The 22,078-nt window shown below is 38.2% G+C and overlaps 2 protein-coding genes across 2 annotated transcripts in view; both read left to right on the forward strand.

Moving 5' to 3' along the window:
* The first annotated feature begins 995 nt into the window (after positions 1-995).
* cndp2 (carnosine dipeptidase 2) lies at positions 996-18,909 on the forward strand. Its single transcript, XM_061897560.1, has 12 exons — positions 996-1,189; positions 1,614-1,699; positions 1,775-1,918; positions 1,980-2,142; positions 7,409-7,497; positions 7,684-7,884; positions 7,949-8,033; positions 11,573-11,733; positions 11,813-11,977; positions 14,894-15,035; positions 18,531-18,678; positions 18,737-18,909. The coding sequence occupies exons 2-12, from the start codon at positions 1,640-1,642 to the stop codon at positions 18,804-18,806; spliced, it is 1,428 nt and encodes a 475-aa protein (XP_061753544.1). The 5' UTR covers positions 996-1,189; positions 1,614-1,639; the 3' UTR covers positions 18,807-18,909.
* A 2,264-nt stretch (positions 18,910-21,173) lies between these two features.
* The window catches only part of recql4 (RecQ helicase-like 4), a 32,657-nt gene continuing 31,752 nt past the window's right edge, over positions 21,174-22,078 (forward strand). The window contains exons 1-3 of the mRNA XM_061897561.1: positions 21,174-21,642; positions 21,714-21,747; positions 21,854-21,948. Of these exons, the coding sequence (XP_061753545.1) occupies positions 21,559-21,642; positions 21,714-21,747; positions 21,854-21,948 (213 nt within the window). The 5' untranslated portion in view covers positions 21,174-21,558. The remainder of the gene's footprint in view (positions 21,643-21,713; positions 21,748-21,853; positions 21,949-22,078) is intronic.

Consider the following 22,078-nt stretch of genomic DNA (forward strand, 5'->3'; position numbering starts at 1 on the left):
AAGACTCCGGCTTATTAGTGATTCCTAGAGCCCAAAAAAAGTCTGCGGGCTATAGAGCGTTTTCCGTTCGGGCTCCAGTACTCTGGAATGCCCTCCAGGTAACAGTTCAAGATGCTACCTCAGTAGAAGCATTTAAGTCTCACCTTAAAACTCATCTGTATACTCTAGCCTTTAAATAGACCTCCTTTTTAGACCAGTTGATCTGCTGCTTCTTTTCCTTCTCCTATGTCCCCCCCTCCCTTGTGGAGGGGGTCCGGCCCGATGACCATGGATGAAGTACTGGCTGTTCAGAGTCGAGACCCAGGATGGACCGCTCGTCGGGACCCAGGATGGACCGCTCGCCTGTATCGATTGGGGACATCTCTACGCTGCTGATCCGCCTCCGCTTGAGACGGTCTCCTGTGGACGGGACTCTCGCTGCTGTCTTGGATCCGCTTGAACTGAACTCTCGCGGCTGTGTTGGAGCCACTATGGATTGAACTTTCACAGTATCATGTTAGACCCGCTCGACATCCATTGCTTTCGGTCCCCTAGAGGGGGGGTTGCCCACATCTGAGGTCCTCTCCAAGGTTTCTCATAGTCAGCATTGTCACTGGCGTCCCACTGGATGTGAATTCTCCCTGCCCACTGGGTGTGAGTTTTCCTTGCCCTTTTGTGGGTTCTTCCGAGGATGTTGTAGTCGTAATGATTTGAGCAGTCCTTTGAGACATTTGTGATTTGGGGCTATATAAATAAACATTGATTGATTGATTGATTGAAGTATACATTTGGGACACAAATGTTTTTGGGTAGTTTTTGACGAACATTTGCATTGAGTCAGCCTAATACGTGTGGACGCATCTATTATATATTTTCCTTACAATAATGCACCTTTGACTATTACAAATATATTTTCACTTTTTGTTCCAATTTGTAAAAACAGAAGCGAAAGTGCTTGAATTTGTTTTCCCTTTTTGTTCCAATTTGTAAAAACAGAAGCAAAAGTGCTTGAATTTGTTTTTACCCATAATACATTGCGCTACCAACACGCAGGCACAATAAGTCACATTATAGTAATCCCGGCATCCTAAAGGCGTTTCTCATTCATGCATGTATTTATTTTGTTAACAAATTAGGACCAGTTTGGAGACAAAAGTAGAGCTTAAGAATACAGGCAAAACGGGCAAACCGGACATCCCTAAAAAGTGAGGTGAGTCAGCTATACTACGCCGGCATGAGGAAGTGTTAGACCAGCTATTGCTTTCTGTTATTACCTGAACATAGCTATGGTAACTTTTACGCTGAAAAAAAAAAGTGATTTACACTTAAATACTGTAACTGTAGTGATATTACGATAGCACTGTTGACATGAATATACTGTGACAGGATAGCTAGCTCGGCAAATAACTCGGAACAATATAATTTTTCTCAGTGTCGACAATGCTGATGATTACACAATTTCTACATTCTGTGTAAATGTCATCTTAATAATATTTTGATTCATCGCTGCCCATATTACGCTGCCAATCACTTAACTTTAAAGTGGGCGGAGTTAAGAAAGTGGGCGGAGTTGGCTTCCTTCATAGAGCAGCACTGAGCGAATTGCCCCTCACCCTCATCATTCTCCCCGTCAGACCCAGAGCTCTTTCTGCTGTAAAAGATGGCACATCTCTCTGCGCTTTTCAAGTATGTGGACGACCACCAGGATGAATATGTGCAGGTAAAGCTATAACTCCTAAAACTACAATTTTTACGTCCAACTTGACTGGACTCGTCTCCTCTTGTTGTGCCCCAGCGCCTGGCAGATTGGGTCGCCGTCCAGAGCGTGTCCGCTTGGCCGGAGAAACGCGGTGAGATCAAGAAGATGATGCAGATGGCGGCGAAGGATATTGAGCGATTGGGCGGAACAGTGGAGTTGGTGGACATTGGCAAACAGAAGGTAGTAACCTGCATTGTTTACTTTGAAAAAAATCATACTGAAATTTTTATTGTTTGTGCAGCTTCCCAGTGGTGAGGATATCCCTCTTCCCCCTATCGTCCTGGGACACTTGGGCTCAGACCCGGGCAAGAAGACTGTGTGCATCTACGGTCATCTTGATGTCCAACCCGCCAACATAGACGATGGCTGGGATACGGAACCTTTCACGCTGGTAGAGAAAGACGGTGAGAGGAGTTTTGGAACGACCTCTTCTCGGAAATGAAACTAAAAATACAGAGTGTGGGCACTAAGATCTGCTTCTTCAGGTGAAACTCTCAGTTAAGTTTTTGACTATCATTGATCATTCACTCGTGAGGTTTTTATCAGCGGATTCTTTCACCGTCAAGTATATCCAAAGTCCTTTCTTTATCTCACAGGGTCACATTTAGATCTGGTGCTGTTTTATGTCATTATAACAAGAGTGAAAAAAGATTGTTGGACTGGACACGTTAAAAATAATTCACATTCATTAGATTTTGTGTCCTACTTCCAAGCAGTTTCTAGAAGTGAGAGTCAGCTGACACAGAGCATTTTCTCTTGCCTCATTACTGCCTGCTCAGCATTTTTTTTTTTTTTACACAACACAGTTTCCAGGAATGGGAATGAAGATTTACAAAATCAGCTGAAAATGTTTTGATCCTAAAACACCACTTTGCGGAAGGCCGCACCCGAGTGCACAGTATGCACTCGCCTGCTAGAGGGTTCTGGGGGCATGCCCCCCCCATAAAAATTTTAAAATCTATGTTAGCTTAGGATACATTTCCTGCTATTTTGAGTCAAAATCTAACAATATTCTCCTGACCAAAATTTCACATTTATTAGCAAATATTTTCATGAAAATGTATCATGTGATGAAATTTATGTATACAAGTTTACACAACCAATATAAACAGAATACGAGTTCAGAAACGCTCACAATAATTGAGGATCAGGGGCTAGATATTGTCGGCAAACGACGCGTCCAGACGCCTATAACGGGCAATGTCATTGGTTGATGTTGTCAGCTGATAGTAGAGCTAGCCAATCTGGTGCCTTCACACATTGGCATTATATTTTTCGCGGGAATTCTCTGCCTTGTACTGATAACTAGGTCAACGCAGGGACAAAAACCACGAGTACCTTACCCCCACTATAATTTTCTCCCCGGATTTAAACGATTCACAGAAATGACCCTGGCGGTAGGGGTGTAACGGTATACAAAAATTTCGGTTCGGTACGTACCTCGGTTTACAGGTCACGGTTCGGTTAATTTTCGGTACAGTAAGAAAACAAGAAAATATACATTTTTTGGTTAATTATTTACCAAATTTGTAAACAATGGCTTGATCCTTTTAACATTGGGGACACTATAATAATTCAGCCCACGTTAATCCACATTAAACTGCCTCAAGTTGTTGCTTAGATGAAATAAAATGACACAACTTTTCTTCTACATATAAAAAGTGCAAGATTAAACAGTTTCAAGTCAACTCATCATGCTTAATTTATTACAGAATTTGGGAAGCCTGTAGTTGATTTTTATTATGTAAATGTTATATTTGTATCAACATGTGATAGCAGGGACCCTGCCATTCAAAACCAGGCTGCTACATTACTAAGGATTAATGTAACTATAGCTGAAAAAATAGTACAGTAGCAATAGGAGAGACTATTCATACCTAAACACCACGGAGTTCATGTAGGCTTAATGATGCACTTACATTATTATATCAACTATCAGAGACACAAACTCTTCATTTAATATAATGTCCTTTTTTGCTGCTTCAACACAACTCAATCAACACACACACAAACACACACACCGCAAAATGAGCTAACGTTACGCTAAAAGCTAACTAGCCTTCCCTTCAAACAGGACTGTGAGTGAGCTGAGCTGCAGTTTGTTTCTAGAAGATTAACGGACTCATAGTGATGTTTTGAAAGTAGTTGACTTGGAAGTGTTTAGTATAATTTGGGGAGTCCGCTGCCCACCTGCTAAACGCCTATCTGCTCGACGCTGATGCGCTGACTAGATACGGTCTGAATACGCATTGCTGATTGGCTTGTTATCGCTACGGTTGTAACCAATCAGATGGTTGTGTGGGAGGCACAATGTAGGGTGCTGTGTACAGACAAACACAGAGGCAGAACGGAGTGGAGCAGCTTGTTAAGACTTTAGCATAGGCGACTACTTCATATGTTCGTGTGGAACTCGTTCGGTACTCCTCCGCACCGATCCGGAACCCCCGTACCGAAACGGTTCAATACAAATACACGTACCGTTACACCCCTACCTTGCGGCGCCAAAATCGGCGGAATTCCGTGGCTCCGTGGAAAATTCCCATCCCTGAGTTTCTCCCACTATCTAAATTAATCTATGTACCTCCCATGATAAGTATTTGTAGACGTTGGATCCCCAAAATGCAGCTTGCTGGCTGTTTCCAGGCCACCAGCATTAACAATCTGGCCCGCGGGATGTCTCAGGTTAAAAAAAAAATATATATGTGCACATATTTTTTCTTTAAATCAGTCCTGTTTAGCGGCCCAGTCAAATCATATTGTTGATGTAGATGGCCATATCTGTTGTACAGATTTACTTTACTTTTGGTGCAGCCAAACCTGAGCAGGAGGGGATAGAAATAAAAAATATTAGTGTGTGTGTGTGTGTGTGTGTGTGTGTGTGTGTGTGTGTGTGTGTGTGTGTGTGTGTGTGTGTGTGTGTGTGTGCGTGTCTGTGTGCGTCTGTGTGCGCTTGCTTGTGTGCGTGCATGCGATATCCCCTGACGAGCAGGAAAACCTGCTATACAGGCTTGGAGGGATGATATAGCCTCTATGTACACAGTATAACGGATAAACCACAGAAACCTCGACTATATATGTATGTATGTGTATATATACAGTGGGGCAAAAAAGTATTTAGTCAGCCACCGATTGTGCAAGTTCTCCCACTTAAAATGATGACAGAGGTCTGTAATTGTCATCATAGGTACATTTCAACATATATATATATATATATATATATATATATATATATATATATATATATACAGTATGTGTGTGTGTATATTTGTATGTGTATGTATGTACTGTATATATATATGTATGTATCTATGTGTGTGTATGTGTATATATAAATATATATATGTACTGTATATATAAATACATATGTATATACATATGTATATATATAGATATATATGCATATACATATGTATATATATAGATATATATGCATATACATATATATGTATATATATATGTATGTATATACATATATGTGTGTATGTATATATATAGATATATATGCATATGCATATACATATATATGTTTATATATATATATATATATGTATATACATATATATGTGTGTATGTATATATATATATTTATGTATATATATATATGTGTGTGTATGTATATGTATGAATATATATGTGTATAGATTGTATATACACGTATTTATATGTGTATGTATATATATATATGTGTGTGTGTATATATGTATGTGTATATATATATATATATATATATATATATATACATTATACACATGTGTGTGTATATATACAAACCCCGGTTTGTATATGAGTTGGGAAATTGTGTTAGATGTAAATATAAACGGAATATAATGATTTGCAAATAATTTTCAACCCATATTCAGTTTAATATGCTACAAGGACAACATATTTGATGTTCAAACTGATAAACTTTTATTTTTTTTGGAAATAATCATTAACTTTAGAATTTGATGCCAGCAACATGTGACAAAGAAGTTGGGAAAGGTGGCATTAAACACTGATAAAGTTGAGGATTGCTCATCAAACACTTATATGGAACATCCCACAGGTGTGCAGGCTAATTGGGAACAGGTGGGTGCCATGATTGGGTATAAAAGCAGCTTCCATGAAATGCTCAGTAATTCACAAACAAGGATGGGGAGAGGGTCACCACTTTGTAAGCAAATTGTCGCACAGTTTTGGAACAACATTTCTCAACGAGCTATTGCAAGGAATTTAGGGATTTTACCATCTATGGTCCGTAAAATCATCAAAAAGTTCAGAGAATTTGGAGAAATCACTGCACGCAAGCGATTATATTATGGATTTTTGAGCCCTCAGGCGGTACTGCATCAAAAACCGACAACAGTGTGTAAAGGCTATCACCACATGGGCTCAGGAACACTTCATTAAACCACTGTCACTAAATACAGTTGGTCGCTACATCTGTAAGTGCAAGTTAAAACTCTACTATGCAAAGCCAAACCTATTTATTAACAATATCCTGAAGCGCCGCCGGCTTGGCTGAGCCCGAGCTCATCTAAGATGGACTGATGCAAAGTGGAAAGGTGTTCTGGGGTCTGACATGTCCACATTGCAAATTATATTTGGAAACAGAACACGTGGTGTCCTCCAGAAAAAAGAGGAAAATAACCTTTCGGATTGTTGTAGGCGCAAAGTTCAAAAGCCAGCATCTGTGATGGTATAGGGGTGTATTAGTGCCCAAGGCATTGGTAACTTACACATCTATTAAGGCACCATTAATACTGAAAGGTCCATACAGGTTTTGGAGCAACATATGTTGTCATCCATGCAACGTTATCATGGACGCCGCTGCTTATTTCAGCAAGACATGTGTTACAAGAGCGTGGCTTCGTAAAAAAAGAGTGCGGGTACATTCTTGGCCCGCCTGCAGTCCAGGCCTGTCCCCCAAGGAAAATGTGTGGTGCATTATGAAGCATACAATACGACAGCTGAGACCCCGGACTGTTGAACGGCTGAAGCTCTACATAAAACAAGAATGGTAAAGAATTCCACTTTTAAAGCTTCAACAATTGGTTTTCTCAGTTCCCAAACGTTTATTGAGTGTTGTTAAAAGAAAAGGTGATGTAACACAGTGGTGAGCATGCCCTTTCCCTACTACTTTGGCATTGTTGCAGCCATGAAATTCTAAATTTATTTTTATTTGCAAAAAAAAAAAAGTTTATGAGTTTGAACATCAAATATCTCGTCTTTGTAGTGCATTCAATTGAATATGGGTTGAAAAGGATTTGCAAATCATTTTATTCCGTTTATATTTACATCTAACACAATTTCCCAACTCATATGGTAACGGGGTTTGTATACAAGAATGTATATATGTGTGTATATATATATACATATGTGTGTATATATATATATATATGTATGTATGTATGTTTATAAATATACATATATGTATAGATATGTGTGTGTGTATATATATGTATGTGTCTATATATGTGTGTATACTAATATGTATATGTGTGTGTATGTATATATATATTCATATATATATGTGTATATATAATGTGTATGTATACATTTATATATATAATGTATGTATATTGGCTTTTATATATCTATCCATCCATCCATCTTCTACTGCTTGTCAAAAGTTTTGGGGACCCCTTTTGTAGTGTCTCAAGCCAGGTTTGTAATCATTGTTTCATGCAGGAAAGATGTATGGGAGAGGTTCCACCGATGACAAGGGTCCAGTGCTGGCTTGGTTTAACTGTATCGAGGCCTACCAGAAAATACATCAGGTAAAATCCCTGCAATAATTTTTTTGTACGCCGCCATACTTCGGTAAAACTACCAATGGCTGATTAGTTAATTGCTTTGTGATCACTTGGGCAAGGGTCACTGCCTTTAATGTTTTATCTGCACTGACCTAATTATTAAACCCAGTCACACCTTTTATTTTTATCTGTGCCAATACCTCTTTCCAGGAGCTTCCCATCAACATCAAATTCTGCTTTGAGGGGATGGAAGAGTCTGGATCGGAAGGCCTGGACGAACTGGTCTTTGCCCGCAAAGACACCTTCTTCAAGGATGTGGACTACGTCTGCATCTCGGATAACTACTGGCTGGGCAAGACCAAACCCTGCATCACATACGGACTGCGAGGAATCTGCTACTTCTTCATCGAGGTGTGAGTTTGCCATTATTCCAGCTTGTTCTCGTAATAATAAAATGTCACCGCAATGTGTAAAGGTGGACGGCTGCGAGAAAGACCTGCACTCGGGCGTGTTTGGCGGCTCCGTTCACGAGGCAATGACAGATCTCATTGCACTTATGGGCAAGTACAGCTGCTGTCTTGTATTTTTATGATATTTATATTTTCCGTAAATTGTGGGCCAAAGTTAAAACTCAGCTGCATTTGACAATAACCCAATTTAACAAGTTTTTGGTAATGAATTGGCATTAAACACATGAAGAGAAGGCGACCACAAAAACACTGCTGCTGCACCATACTTTTTCATTGTTCTTTATTACTACTTGACACTTTTTATATTTTCCTTTGACATTTGTTTTAATCCCTTATATATTTTTGTTGAAAACATTCACCTTTTTTATTTAACAAATAAAAATCCTGTTGAAATTAAAAATCTCTTTTTCAAACTGGTCCAAGACGCAGCAAAGTTTCACACTAAAATCATAGTTACATGAAGAAGCACAGATTAGTTTAATAAGTGCACATTACCGAGGCAGCTCTTTGTCTGGATATCAAAGCATTGAGGGCTAAAACTTGAATTTCCAGTCCAAACTAAAGGAGCTGATTGGACGATGTTTTTTTTTTTTTACCTAGCTCTGTTTGAGGGAAGGGTACAGAAAGCAACAGCTGATTGTTTGAACAAAAGGAGTGGGCGTCAACAGTTTTCTGTGTGATTAATGTAAAAATGTAGGGAGGCAGACTATTATAAATACAAGTGTACCAATGTACTGGCCTCCTAGTGGACAGAGATGGTCATCCCGTTAAATTTGTGAGTGCATGTCACATTGTGTCAGGATTTTTATTTTTCGGACAAAAGTTACAGCAGAATGATATACAATGTCCAGCATGTGAAGACCAAACAGTCATGTAAAAAAATACCATAATCGAGCACTGATTTAAAAAAAAAAGTTGCAGTGATAAGGTACATTTTTACTTCAACACAATAACACAATTTATTAAGGGAAAAAAACCTAGTTAAAATGTTTGTTTCTTTACAGGTTTTTCTGTGTGGTTTAAAAGTGAGAGAGTCATCAATTCAAATGTCCTGAGCATGGGATGAGCTCTAGCAGTAAATAGTAGTGTCACCATTGCTTCCGCCTAGAGTATTTGCGCCTCCGCAACATAAATTGCTTCCGCCGTTCACTAACTCCCAACTGTTTTTCGATCTGGGTTCCTTCCCTTGTCATTCCCTGTCTGGATTATTGCAACTTCTTCTTTTTGGTCTTCTTCACACATTCCTCCATAATCTCTAACTCGTGCACAATGCTGCTGCCCATATAATCTTGTCAATCACATCACGCCTGTTCCCCAACAACTCCACTAGCTTCCTGTTTTACACCGCATCAACTACAAGATCGTCCTCCATGCATTCATGGCTATCCACAACCTACATGCAGTTAATCCGGAAAGTATTAACAGCGCTTTACTTTTTCCACATTTTGTTATGTTACAGCGTTATTCCAAAATGGAATCAATTAATTTTTGTCCTTAAAATTCTACAAATAATACCACAATATATATATATATATATATATTTTTTTTTTTAAATTTAATTTTGCTAATTTATTAAAAAAAAAAAAAAAAAATCACATGTTTATAAGTACCGGTATTCACAGTCTTTGCTCAGTACTTTGTTGATGCACCTTTGGAAGCAAATACAGCCTCAAATCTTTTTTAATACGATGCCACAAGCTTGCCACATCTTTCTTTGGACAGTTTCACCCATTCCTCTTTACCCATTCCTCTTTGCAGCACCTCTCAAGCGGCGTCAGGTTGAATGGGAAGTGTTGGTTTTAATCCAGGATGTCTCTGCATTGCTGTATTGATATTTCCCTTTACCCTGACTAGTCTCCCAGTTCCTGGCGCTGAAAAACATTCCCACAGCATGATGCTGCCACCACCATGCTTCACTGTAGAGATGTTATTGGCCTGGTGTTGAGCGATGTCGGGTTTCCTCCAAACATGATACCTGGCATTCACACCAAAGAGTTCAATCTTTATCTCATCAGACCAGAGAATGTTGTTTGAGTCTTTCAGTTTAATTTTGACGAACTTTCATTTACTAAGAAATGGCTTCCGTCCGGCCCCTCTACCAAACAGGCCTGATAGGTGGATTGCTGCAGGTGGTTGTCCTTTGGGAATATTCTCCTCTTTTTATACTCCTTGTATTCAAAAAGAGTTGAGGCTGTAATTGCAGCCAAAGGTGCATCCATAAAATATTGAGCAAATGCTGTAAATACTGATGTACAGTATGTGATTTTAATTTTATTTTAATTTTTAATACATTCGCAAAATAAAATAAATATTTTTACACTGTTAGGGGGTAATCTTTAGAATTTTGAGGACAAACCAAGGCAAAAACAGTCTGTTTTTTAACAGACAGTTTAGGAAAGCTTTTGACTGAACAATAGAAAATAATTGGTCAGAACTGCCAGATTACCCACAGTACATTAAAGGCCTACTGAAATGAGATTTTCTTATTCAAACGGGTATAGCAGGTCCATTTTATGTGTCATACTTGATCATTTCGCGATATTGCCATATTTTTGCTGAAAGGATTTAGTAGAGAACATCGACGATAAAGTTTGCAACTTTTGGTCGCTAACAGAAAAGCCCTGCCTTTACCGGAAGTCGCAGACGATGACGTCACCCGCTCATCACATCCTCACATTGTTTTTAATGGGAGCCTCCCACAAAAAGAGCTATTTGGACCGAGAAAACGTCAATTTCCCCATTAATTTGAGCGAGGATGAAAGATTCGTGTTTGGGAATATTGATAGCGATGGACTAGAAGAAAAAAAAAATGAAGTTAAAAAACGCGTTTGCATTGGGACGGATTCAGATGTTTTTAGACACATTTACTAGGATAATTCTGGGACATCCCTTATCTTTCTATTGTGTTGCTAGTGTTTTAGTGAGTTTAATAGTACCTGATAGTCGGAAGGGTGTATCCACGGGTGTCTTGAGGCCAGTGTCTGATGGAAGTCGACGGCAGCAATGGACGGCACAAGCTCAGCTGATCTCCGGTAAGTGGCGACTTTTTACCGCAATTTTCTCACCAAAAACTGCCGGTTGACAAGTTGTCGGGATCCATGTTCGCTTGACCGCTCTGATCCATAGTAAAGCTAAACCTCTGGGAATTTTAAACAAGGAATCACCGTGTGTTTGTGTGGCTAAAGGCTAAAGCTTCCCAACTCCATCTTTCTACTTTGACTTCTCCATTATTAATTGAACAAATTGCAAAAGATTCAGCAACACAGATGTCCAAAATACTGTGTAATTATGCGGTTAAAGCAGACGATTTTTAGCTGTGTGTGTGCGCAGCGCTAATATTTACTAACAGTCCGTGACGTCACGCGTACACATCTTCATTCCGCGACGTTTTCAACAAGAAACTCCCGGGAAATTTAAAATTGCAATTTAGTAAACTAAAAAGGCCGTATTGGCATGTGTTGCAATGTTAATATTTCATCATTGATATATAAACTATCAGACTGCGTGGTCGGTAGTATTGGGTTTCAGTAGGCCTTTAATTATTAGGGCTTCCTGTTGACAGTTTTACCAATTGCATTCCAAAACCAAACAACAGGATGACGCCAATTTAATTGTCTCCTCCCCAACAGGCTCTTTGGTGGACAAGAGAGGCAAGATTGTAATTCCCGGCATGTATGACGACGTGGCCCCAGTCACTGAGGAAGAGAAGCAACTCTACGACAAGATTGAGTTTGACTTGGACGAGTACTCTAAAGATGTCGGCGTACAACAGCTGCTACACAGCACGAAGGCAAGCAACCTAAATTCCGCTCGTAACCACTGCATATTTAGCTCCTGCCATGTGAACCATTACTGTCCTTGTTTCTTAGGAAGAAATTCTTATGCATCGCTGGAGGTATCCCTCTCTTTCTTTGCACGGTATCGAGGGGGCTTTCTCAGACGTGGGAGCAAAAACGGTTATCCCCCGAAAGGTAAACGGAAAATTCTCCATCCGCCTGGTGCCCGACATGGACCCCAAAGTCGTGGAGAAGAAGGTAGAGCACAAATGACTTGCAGTCCCCCCCCCGTGTGTATGTGTGTGTGTGTGTGTGTATTTTTACCCTTCTTGAGACATCAACAAGGAAAAATACCTTCCATTTGAGGACCGGTGAACAAGTTAGGACCGAAATCCATCCATTTTCTGGCGCCTATCTCAGCTATAATCGGGCGGAAGGCGGGGTTCACCTTGGACAAATTGCCAAATCATCGCAGGGCCAACACAGACAGACAACATTCACACTCACATTCACACACTAAGGCCAATTCAGTGTTGCCAATCAACCTATCCCCAGGTGCGTGTCTTTGGAAATCATGCTCCAAATACAGAAAACCATTGCATCTAATAGAGAATGTCTAATTTTCAGCCCTAGTGGTAAAATTGATAAAAATTAGGGTGTAGCAAAAAGGAAGGATTTTTCAAATGGACTGTGTCGATTTTAACAATGCTCCCCCTCTGGCCAACTTATGTGATAACAAGTGTGTGTAAAAAATTGAAATGAGCCCCCTTTGGCCAAAATTATTAATAAAAAAAAAAAATAATATATATATATATATATATATAAATAAAAATAAATAAATAAATAAATATATATATATATTTATTTATAAAAATTAAAAATATATATATAAATATGTATGTATGTATGTATATATATACACATATATATATACATGTATATATATACACATATATATATACATATATATATGTATACATATATATATGTATACATACATATATATATATATATATATATATATATATATATATATATATATATATATATATATATATATATATATATATATATATATATATATATATATACATATATGTATATATGTATATCATATATATATATATATGTATATCATATATATATATATATATATATGTATATCATATATATATATATATATATATATATATATATACATATATATATATATACATGTTAGACCCGCTCAACATCCATTGCTTTCGTCCTCTCCAAGGTTCTCATAGTCATCATTGTCACCGACGTCCCACTGGGTGTGAGTTTTCCTTGCCCTTATGTGGGCCTACCAAGGATGTCGTAGTGGTTTGTGTTGTGGTTTGTGCAGCCCTTTGAGACATTAGTGATTTAGGGCTATATAAGTAAACATTGATTGATTGATTGATATAGATATGAGAGAGAGAGAGAAAGAGAGAGAAATAGTAGTAAAAAAACCCCCACTAAAAGCAGTCTTTCCTCACAATGTGTCGACTTTTTTCTTATAAAATTGGGAACAATTTCTCATATTCTTTCTGCAATATTGCAATATTTTCTCATAAAATTATTACTTTTTAATGCAAAATGGTGACATTTGTCATATAAAATTCTGACTGTTATCACAATATTGACAATGTTTTTGTTGTTCTTGTAAATTAGAATACAATAGAAAGTATTTTATTGATCCCTGGCCCTTAGTGACATTTTTGAGTAAAATTATGACTTTTTTCATAATTTTGCCAAGTAAAATGATGAATATTATTATAATATTGTCAACAGTTTTAAGTTCTAAAGACTTTTCATAAAATTGCCAAAGTTAAGCTTCTCTTGTAAAGTTGTGACTGTTAAGTAAAATTCCAACTTTTATCATAATATTGCACAAATGTTCAGTTTTTCTTGTAATATGTTGACTTGTGTTGAGTAAAATTACAACTTTTATTATAATACTGCCAAAATGCAAAGTTGTTATTGTGAAATTTCTGCCTTTATTTCTTGTGAAACTGTCACCTTTTTCTTGTGAAATTCCAACTCATTTTTCACAACAAACTTTTTTATATTTGCATAGTATTTTTTTTAATCTTTTATCTTTTAACCTTTTTGAACAAGTCGTGCATGCTTTTATTTCAAGTCGCCTGGACTACTGCAATGCACTTTATGCTGGCATTAGCCAAAAAGCTCTCTCCCGGTTGCAGTTAGTCCAGAACGCTGCAGCACGACTTTTAACAGGGGCCAGGAAACGCCAGCATATAACCCCAATCCTTGAGAGTTTGCACTGGCTCCCTGTTCATTTTAGAATTTATTTTAAAACCTTGCTCTTTGTTTTTAAAGCTTTACTTGGACTGGCACCTCATTTTATCTCGGACCTCATCCAAGCTTACAATCCTGCGCGCGCTCTGAGGTCCGAGAGCCAGCTCAAGCTCGTGGTGCCCAAGACCAGACTTAAAACGAGGGGAGACAGGGCCTTTTCAGTGGTCGGCCCTAAACTCTGGAACACTCTGCCCCTCCATATTCGAACTGCTTCCACAGTGGAGTGTTTTAAGTCTCGTCTTAAGACCCACTTTTTATTCTCTGGCTTTTAACACTACGTGAGTTGTGTGGTCCTCTGTTGCCCCTCTGTGTTTAAAAAAATTGATTTCTATTTACTGTTTTAATTGGTTTTACCCTTTAAAATCGTTTTTAATTATATCTATTTTATATTGGGTTTTTTTTGTATTTATTTTTTGTTTTATTCAGTCATTGGTGGAGCTCAGGATAGTATTTGAATGTTGTTTTTAATATTGTTGTGCAGCACTTTGGAAACATTTTGTTGTTTAGATGTGCTAGATAAATAAAATGGATTGGATTGGATAGTATGTATGTATTTTAATTAATGTTGTAAATACAAATCTTTATATCTAAAAAAGGGTGGTCCTAAAGAGGTGGGCATTTTTCCGAGGTCTCAAGAATGTAACAAATACAATAATGTGTGTGTGTGTGTTTCTTTGTGCAAAAACAAAACTGTCGTCTTCAGGCTGTTTTGAGGAAGTTGATGCAAGTAAAACTGCATACACAATGAATAATGTTCACACAGAAAACTCCCCATGACTGTTGCTAATAATGATATACAGTGTCAATATTTGAAGTTACTCCATACAGAATTTTCTTTTTTTTTTCTGAAAGGTGATCAATTATCTGCAAGCCAAGTTTGCCCAACTGGACAGCCCCAACAAACTGATAGTTTCCATGGGCCACGGGGCTAAAGCCTGGGTGTCTGACTTCAACCACCCCCACTACATGGCGGGTCGCAAGGCAATGAAGACGGGTATGTCCGTTTTGTACAGCATTTTAAAGAATCAGAGCACTTGCACACCTTAATAAGCGTATTGTTCAAATTAGAGATCGATTGATATGCTACTTTTAGGGCCAATACCGATTATTATTAGTCAAGGAGGCCAACAACCGATATTTGAAGCTGATATTCATTTGTCGTAAAAGTTCTTTAAACATGAATAGTATATGCCAGTAAACAGCCGGACAAGGCTTTTTTAAGTTGCTTTCTTAACATAAATTTTTTTTAAATGTCAGACCAGTAGTGACGTAATGTTTTATGCCGTGCAAATGTTGTGGTTAATTTAGAGCCAAAAACATCAGGAGATATCACAAACCTACTCAGTGGCCTAGTGCAGGGGTCGGGAACCTTTTTGGCTGAGAGAGCCATGAAAGCCAAATATTTTAAAATGTATTTCCGTGAGAGCCATACAATATTTTACAACACTGAATACAACTAAATGTGTGCATTTTTAAGTAAGACCAACATTTTTAGAGTATAATAAGTCTATTAGTTTTAATAACATTGTTATTCTGAAGTTATCCAATAATAAATAAAATACTTTATATTGAACAGGTGCGGAAGAAAATGGATTGATGGATTAAGATGCATGAGAATGTTTTATATTATGAATGTTATTTTTAACACTGATTACCAGTGGAATTATTCATTACTTATCGTGTTAAGCAATGTCAGCTAAGATTTATCCGAGAGCCAGATGTGGCTCTTTTAATGACCATATCTGGCTCTAGAGCCATAGGTTCCCTACCCCTGGCCTAGTGGTTAGAGTGTCCACCCCGAGATGTGTAGGTCGTGAGTTCAAATCCCGGCCGAGTCATACCAAAGACTATAGAAAAATGGGACTCATTACCTCCCTGCTTGGCACTCAGCATTAAGGGTTGGAATTGGGGGTTAAATCACCATAAATGATACCCGGGCGTGGCACCGCTACTGCCCACTGCTCCCCTCCAGGGGGTGATCAAGGGTGGTGGGTCAAATGCAGAGAATAATTATAAGTATGTGTGTGGAAATCATCGGTACTTTAACTTTAAATACCATTTGTTACGTATATTAAATGCCGCGGATCAGAGGAGCATCAGCATTTATATTTCAAAAAATTGAAAATCTCCTGGGAAAATTGGTAAAAATATACATCACAATTACTCACCGTCTACTCAATTGTATGCAATTTTATGGATTTAATAAATTGTAAGGTTTTTTCGTGAGGAACTATGTAATATTGCAAACATTTAAATAAAAGTAATTCTAGGCTCCTTCACGTAGCTTATAGTTAGGAAATTTTTCCAGCTAGCTGACATAATTTCTACCTGGATGTTACATAGAGTTTGATCATGTGTGAGCTGCTGCCTTTACCCACATAATAATCCTCTTATTTGTCAAGAGATTTACACAAAGTTAGAATTTTTAGCAGAGATATCCACCCATCCATCTCTGTTCATTCATCCACCCATCTTCAACTGCTCTGTCGCGGTATTTGATTAAATCACGTAACATGAAACTCGTCGCGCTTCTTTAATGAGCTCACTCCAAGTGTTGCAGATGGAAGCTAGTTGTGCGACTCGATTTCTGCAGTAGCAAAAACAGTAAAAAAAAAGGGTAGGAAGACACCAGGAAAGAAAAACAAAAAATTAAGCTTTGACAAGTTCTTGTAAGCGGAGGATGAGTACTTTAGGCCAGTGGTTCTCAACCTTTTTTCAGTGATGTTCCCCCTGTGAACATTTTTTTTTAATTCAAGTACCGCCTAATCAGAGCAAAACATTTTTGGTTGAAAAATAGAGATAAAGAAGTAAAATACAGCACTATGTCATCAGTTTCTGATTTATTAAATTGTATAAAGTCCAAAATATTGCTCATTTGTAGTGGTCTTTTTTTAACTATTTGAAAAAAGGTATAAAAATAACAAAAAAATTGTTGAAAAATAAACAAGTGACGAAATTATAAATAAAGATTTCTACACATGGAATTTTTCATCAACTTAAAGTGCCCTTTTTGGGAATTGTAATAGAAATTCAGGAACTTAATTCCAAACATTTCTTCACAAAAAAATAAATCTTTAACATCTATATTTATGGAAAATGTCCACAAAAAATGTTTCTGTCAACACTGAATATTGCATTGTTGTATTTTTTTTTTCACAGTTTATGAACTTACATTCATATTTTGTTTAAGTATTATTCAATAAATATATTTATAAAGGATTTTTGAATTGTTGCTATTTTTCAGAATATTTTTAATAAATCTCAAGTACCCCTTGGTATACCTTCAAGTACCCCCAGGGGTACGCGTACCCCCATTTGGAAACCACTGCTTTAGGCGACCATTAGGGGAGAGTTGCTGGTACTTGAGTCGTAGTTATAACTATCTACTTCACCAAATTTTTTTTTTATTTTTATGAATATCGGTATCATATGTGTATAAATTGTATCTGCTCATGTAGTTATGTTGTAGTTGCAAAAAAAAAAAAAAAAGCCAGATACTTATATACGTCAAAACGCCATATATTGGCGCCGATGATCGGTTGATCTCTATCAGAATACCTTTTGTCATTGCATGGAAACAACCAAAATTGAACTGCAATCCAGCTCAGTGCTTTTAAAACAACCTGCATAAAATACTCTAAGACGGGGGTCGGCAACCCGCAGCTCTAGAGCCGCATCTTTAGTGCTGCCCAAGTGGCTCTCTGGAGCTTTTTCAAAAATGTATGAAAAATGGAAAAAGATGAAGGGAAAAAATATATTTTTGTTTTAATATGGTTTCTGTAGGAGGACAAACATGACACAAACCTCCCTAATTATTATAAAGCACACTGTTTGTATTAGACATGCTTCACTGATTCAAGTATTTGGGGAGAGCCGTTTTGTCCTACTAATTTTGGCGGTCTTTGAACTCACCGTGGTTTGTTTACATGTACAACTTTCTTCGACTTTCTAGGACGTGTTTTAAGCCACTTTTTTTTCCCGTCTCATTTTGTCCACCAAACTTTTAACGTTGTGTATGAAAGCACAAAGGTGAGTTTTGTTGATGTTATTGACTTGTGTGGAATGCTAATCGGGCATATTTGGTCCCTGCATGACTGCAAGCTAATCGATGCTAACATGCTATTTAGGCTTGCTGTATGTACACATTGCATCATTACGCCTCATTTGTAGCTATATTTGAGCTTATTTCGTTTCCTTTAAGTCCCCTTAATTACATTTATATCTCATGACACACTATCTGTATGTAACATGGCTTTTAAATTTGTTTTGCGGCTCCAGACGGATTTGTTTTTGTATTTTTGGTCCAATATGGCTCTTTCAACATTTTGGGTTGCCGACCCCTGCTCTATGACAACAAAAAATAATACAATGTTTTTAAAAACAAAATAACAAATTTAAAAACATATTGCACCGGCAGATCTCTATCAGAGGTAAGCAGGTGGGAGCTAATCTCTAGTTAACATATCTAAAACCATGATTGTCCTGCTAGTCTTTGGCGTGGAACCGGACCTGACGCGTGAGGGCGGAAGCATCCCTGTCACGCTGACTTTCCAGGAGGCCACAGGACGCAACGTTATGCTCCTTCCAGTCGGCTCCTCCGATGACGGTGCACACTCCCAGAATGAGAAGCTCAACAGGTGCGTCCAAAAAACCCTGTCATATTTTCCAGGTATAAATTTTCTTTTTCCTTTTTAGATCCAACTACATTCAAGGGATCAAGATGCTTGGTGCTTACTTCCATGAAGTGTCCCAGCTGCAAGACTAAAAATCTAACGTCGTTTTTACGATCACATGGACCGATATTCTTAAAGGTTCAAGCATACCATAAGATAATTGTCCACCCATAATAAAATACTTTGTTACTGTAATCATGGTTCATTAATGTCTCTGTAGTATTTTATTGTTTGCATCCATTTGGTAGTGCTATATAGCATACAAATTAGTATTGTGTTTTCTGTGGTAGTGAAAAATATAGCCCGAGTTCAATCCCGGGCTCGGGATCTTTCTACGTGGAGTTTGCATGTTCTCCCCGTGACTGCGCGTGTTCCCTCCGGGTACTCCGGCTTCCTCCCACCTCCTAAAACATGCACCTGGGGATAGGTTGATCGGCAACACTAAATGGTCCCTAGTGTGTGAATGTTGTCTGTCTATCTGTGTTGGCCCTGTGCTGAGGTGGCGACTTGTCCAGGGTGTACCCCGCCTTACGCCCGATTGTAGCTGAGATAGGCTCCAGCGTCCCCCGTGACCCCGAAGGGAATAAGCGGTAGAAAATGGATGGATGAATAGTAAAATCCGTAGGAAAAAAGAACTTCTATAAGGAGTCTATTTTTTTTTTCTATTTTTTTTTATTTTTAATAATATGGTCTAAAGAGGACATTTGCGTTTAGTTTATGTTTTGTTTGATTACCCTTGTAACAATGCAGAATTTGTTTTTGTTTTTATTTTGAAAAAAAACTGTTTATAAACCCTCTGTTTATTGTCCCGTCTGCCAATTATTCTGGACCGAAGTTACTGTTTTACTGTTAAGTAATTTTATTACACTGTTAGATTTCAAAGAAGAAATGTCTCTCTTTATGTAAGTTGGATAATGCTGTTAAACTTAAGTCTATAAGAAGGAGTTCACAAATCCAGAGTAATGTCATGTAAACAAAATATTTTTTGTTTTAGTCTGACAAAAATGTACAACTTACTGATGAAAACAACGGAAACAGGCCATGAGATGATTAACGTGGACCCCGACTTAAACAATTTGGAAAACTTATTCGGGTGTTACCGTTTAGTGGTCAATTGTACGGAATATGTACTGAACTGTGCAATCTACTAATAAAAGTATCAATCAATCAATCAATCAATGAAGAGTTCCAACATTCCAAAAAACATTACAAAAAAATTTCAACCTGAGGGTTGCAGGTTCGCTTCCCACCTATTGACATCCAAATCGCTGCCGTTGTGTCCTTTTCCCCCGGTGCCGCTCACACTGGTGAATGAATGATGAATGAATGATTGAGGGGCCGTAGTTGCAAACTGGCAGCCACGCTTCCGTCAGTCTACCCAAGGGCAGCTGTGGCTACAGATGTAGCTTACCACCACCAGGCGTGAATGAATGATGGGTTCCCACTTCTTTGTGAGCGCTCTGAGTATCTAACAATAGAAAAGCACAATATAAATCTAATCCATTATTATTATTATTATATTGTTTTCTTAATTTTTTGTTTAATTTTCTTTCAAATGTTATCTCTTGCAAATGTTTCATATTTATTTGGTGTTTTTCTTTCCTTTGTTTACGGTAGTTTTACTATTTTTATTTTATTAAAAAAAAGCAAATTAAAAGACTTTTTGAACATCCAGCCATCCATTTTCTACCCCTTTGGGGTCGCGGGGAGCGCTGGTGCCTATCTCAGCTACAGTTGGGCAGGAGGCGGTGTACACCCTGGACAAGTCGCCACATCATCACAGGGCCAACACAGATAGAGACAACATTCACACTCACATTCACACACTAGGGCCAATCATCCTATCCCCGGGTGCATGTTTTTGGAAGTGGGAGGAAGCCGGAGTACCCGGAGGGAACCCACGCATTCACGGGGAGAACATGCAAACTCCACACAGAAAGATCCCGAGCCCGGGATTGAACCCAGGACTATTTAGGACCTTCGTATTGTGAGGCAGACGCACTAAATAAAAAGCAAAAACTTTTTGAACGTATTTTTTAAAATGTTTATAGAATATTTCATCTATTTTTAGTTTCATATTGTTGCCAATTTAAAATATATTGTGTTGCGACTTGTCCAAGGTGTACCCCGCCTTCCGCCCGATTGTAGCTGAGATAGGCGCCAGCGCCCCCCGCAACCCCGAAAGGGAATAAGCGGTAGAAAATGGATGGATGGATGTTTTGTTAATGAACTTTAAATCCATCCATCCATCTATTTTCTGCTGCTTATTCCCTTTGGGGTCGCGGGGGGCGCTAGTGCCTATCTCAGCTACAATCGGGCGGAAGGCGGCGTACCCCCTGGACAAGTCACTACCTCTTCGCAGTGAACTTTAAATCAAATTCTGAAAAAAACCCGCTCAATGATACTGTCCCTTTAAGGAGGAGGCGGGGTCTGTTTCCACCCCGGATATGTTTAACTCAATGGTTGCCATGTCTATCAAATCAAGGGACACTTTAACATATCAAATATATTACAAAGGCCAAGTGCCTTACTGTTCTGACTGGTCTTATCTTATTAAGAGTTTTTATTGGAGGTTTTAATTGTTTATTAAAATATTAATGAATAGTGTTCAAAGTTAAAAGAGGCGGAAAGCAGATCTGGCAACCCAATATGTCATTTTCAGCGCGGGAAAAACGTAACACGGAAGTGTTTCGCTCATCTCTGTGCTACAACGTCAACAGAAGAGGCCAAACTGTTTTGTTTTTCCACACAATAGATACCATTTTAACCTTCGCTTCCAGTTTATATCTGACTAGTTAGACATTAGCAAGTACATTTGGCAAACTTTATGCCTTTACGGTTATCATGGATCGCTACAACGAGGTGAAGCTGCTGCTTAAAACATGGGAGCAGGGATTTGTCGAGCAGCACCACAGGAAACCCAACAAGGTGATTTTGAGTCACAATAACTTTTTTATTGACCATTCTCTCAATAAAATTATCTACATTGTGTTGTGTAGGAGGACGTTGATGAAGCCTCAGAGGAAACGAAGAGTGAGTGCATATAGTTTAACATGCATATGCATTTAGATATTTTTTATGTCTCATACAAATCATTGGGAGAATAAACTGTGCAACTAAGACATATTCACTTTTCCAGATCTATATAAAGAATACCGCAGTTTGAAACAAGCCAAAGAGAACAGCAGCGGTAGCAGTGATGCAACTAGTAAACCCATCAAACCAACCCAGAAGGTACATCATAATGTGTATCCAGGGCCTGAAGTTAACTTTTTTGGCCACCAGCCCCTGTGGCAGGTGGATTTTGAAATCCACCTGCCACAGTGATTTTTTACCAGCCAAAATTTTCTGTGCCTAAAATAAA

This window comes from Nerophis ophidion, linkage group LG04 (genome assembly GCF_033978795.1).
Source record: "Nerophis ophidion isolate RoL-2023_Sa linkage group LG04, RoL_Noph_v1.0, whole genome shotgun sequence".
Classification (NCBI taxonomy): Eukaryota; Metazoa; Chordata; class Actinopteri; order Syngnathiformes; family Syngnathidae; genus Nerophis; species Nerophis ophidion.

Bases quoted from the DNA above. Each gene is read 5' to 3' on its own strand.
- cndp2 (XM_061897560.1), top strand. From the start codon at position 1,640: ATGGCACATCTCTCTGCGCTTTTCAAGTATGTGGACGACCACCAGGAT. The intron at 1,919-1,979 runs GTAGTAACCTGC...TTGTTTGTGCAG, and splicing joins TGGACATTGGCAAACAGAAG to CTTCCCAGTGGTGAGGATAT. The intron at 8,034-11,572 runs GCAAGTACAGCT...CCTCCCCAACAG, and splicing joins AGATCTCATTGCACTTATGG to GCTCTTTGGTGGACAAGAGA.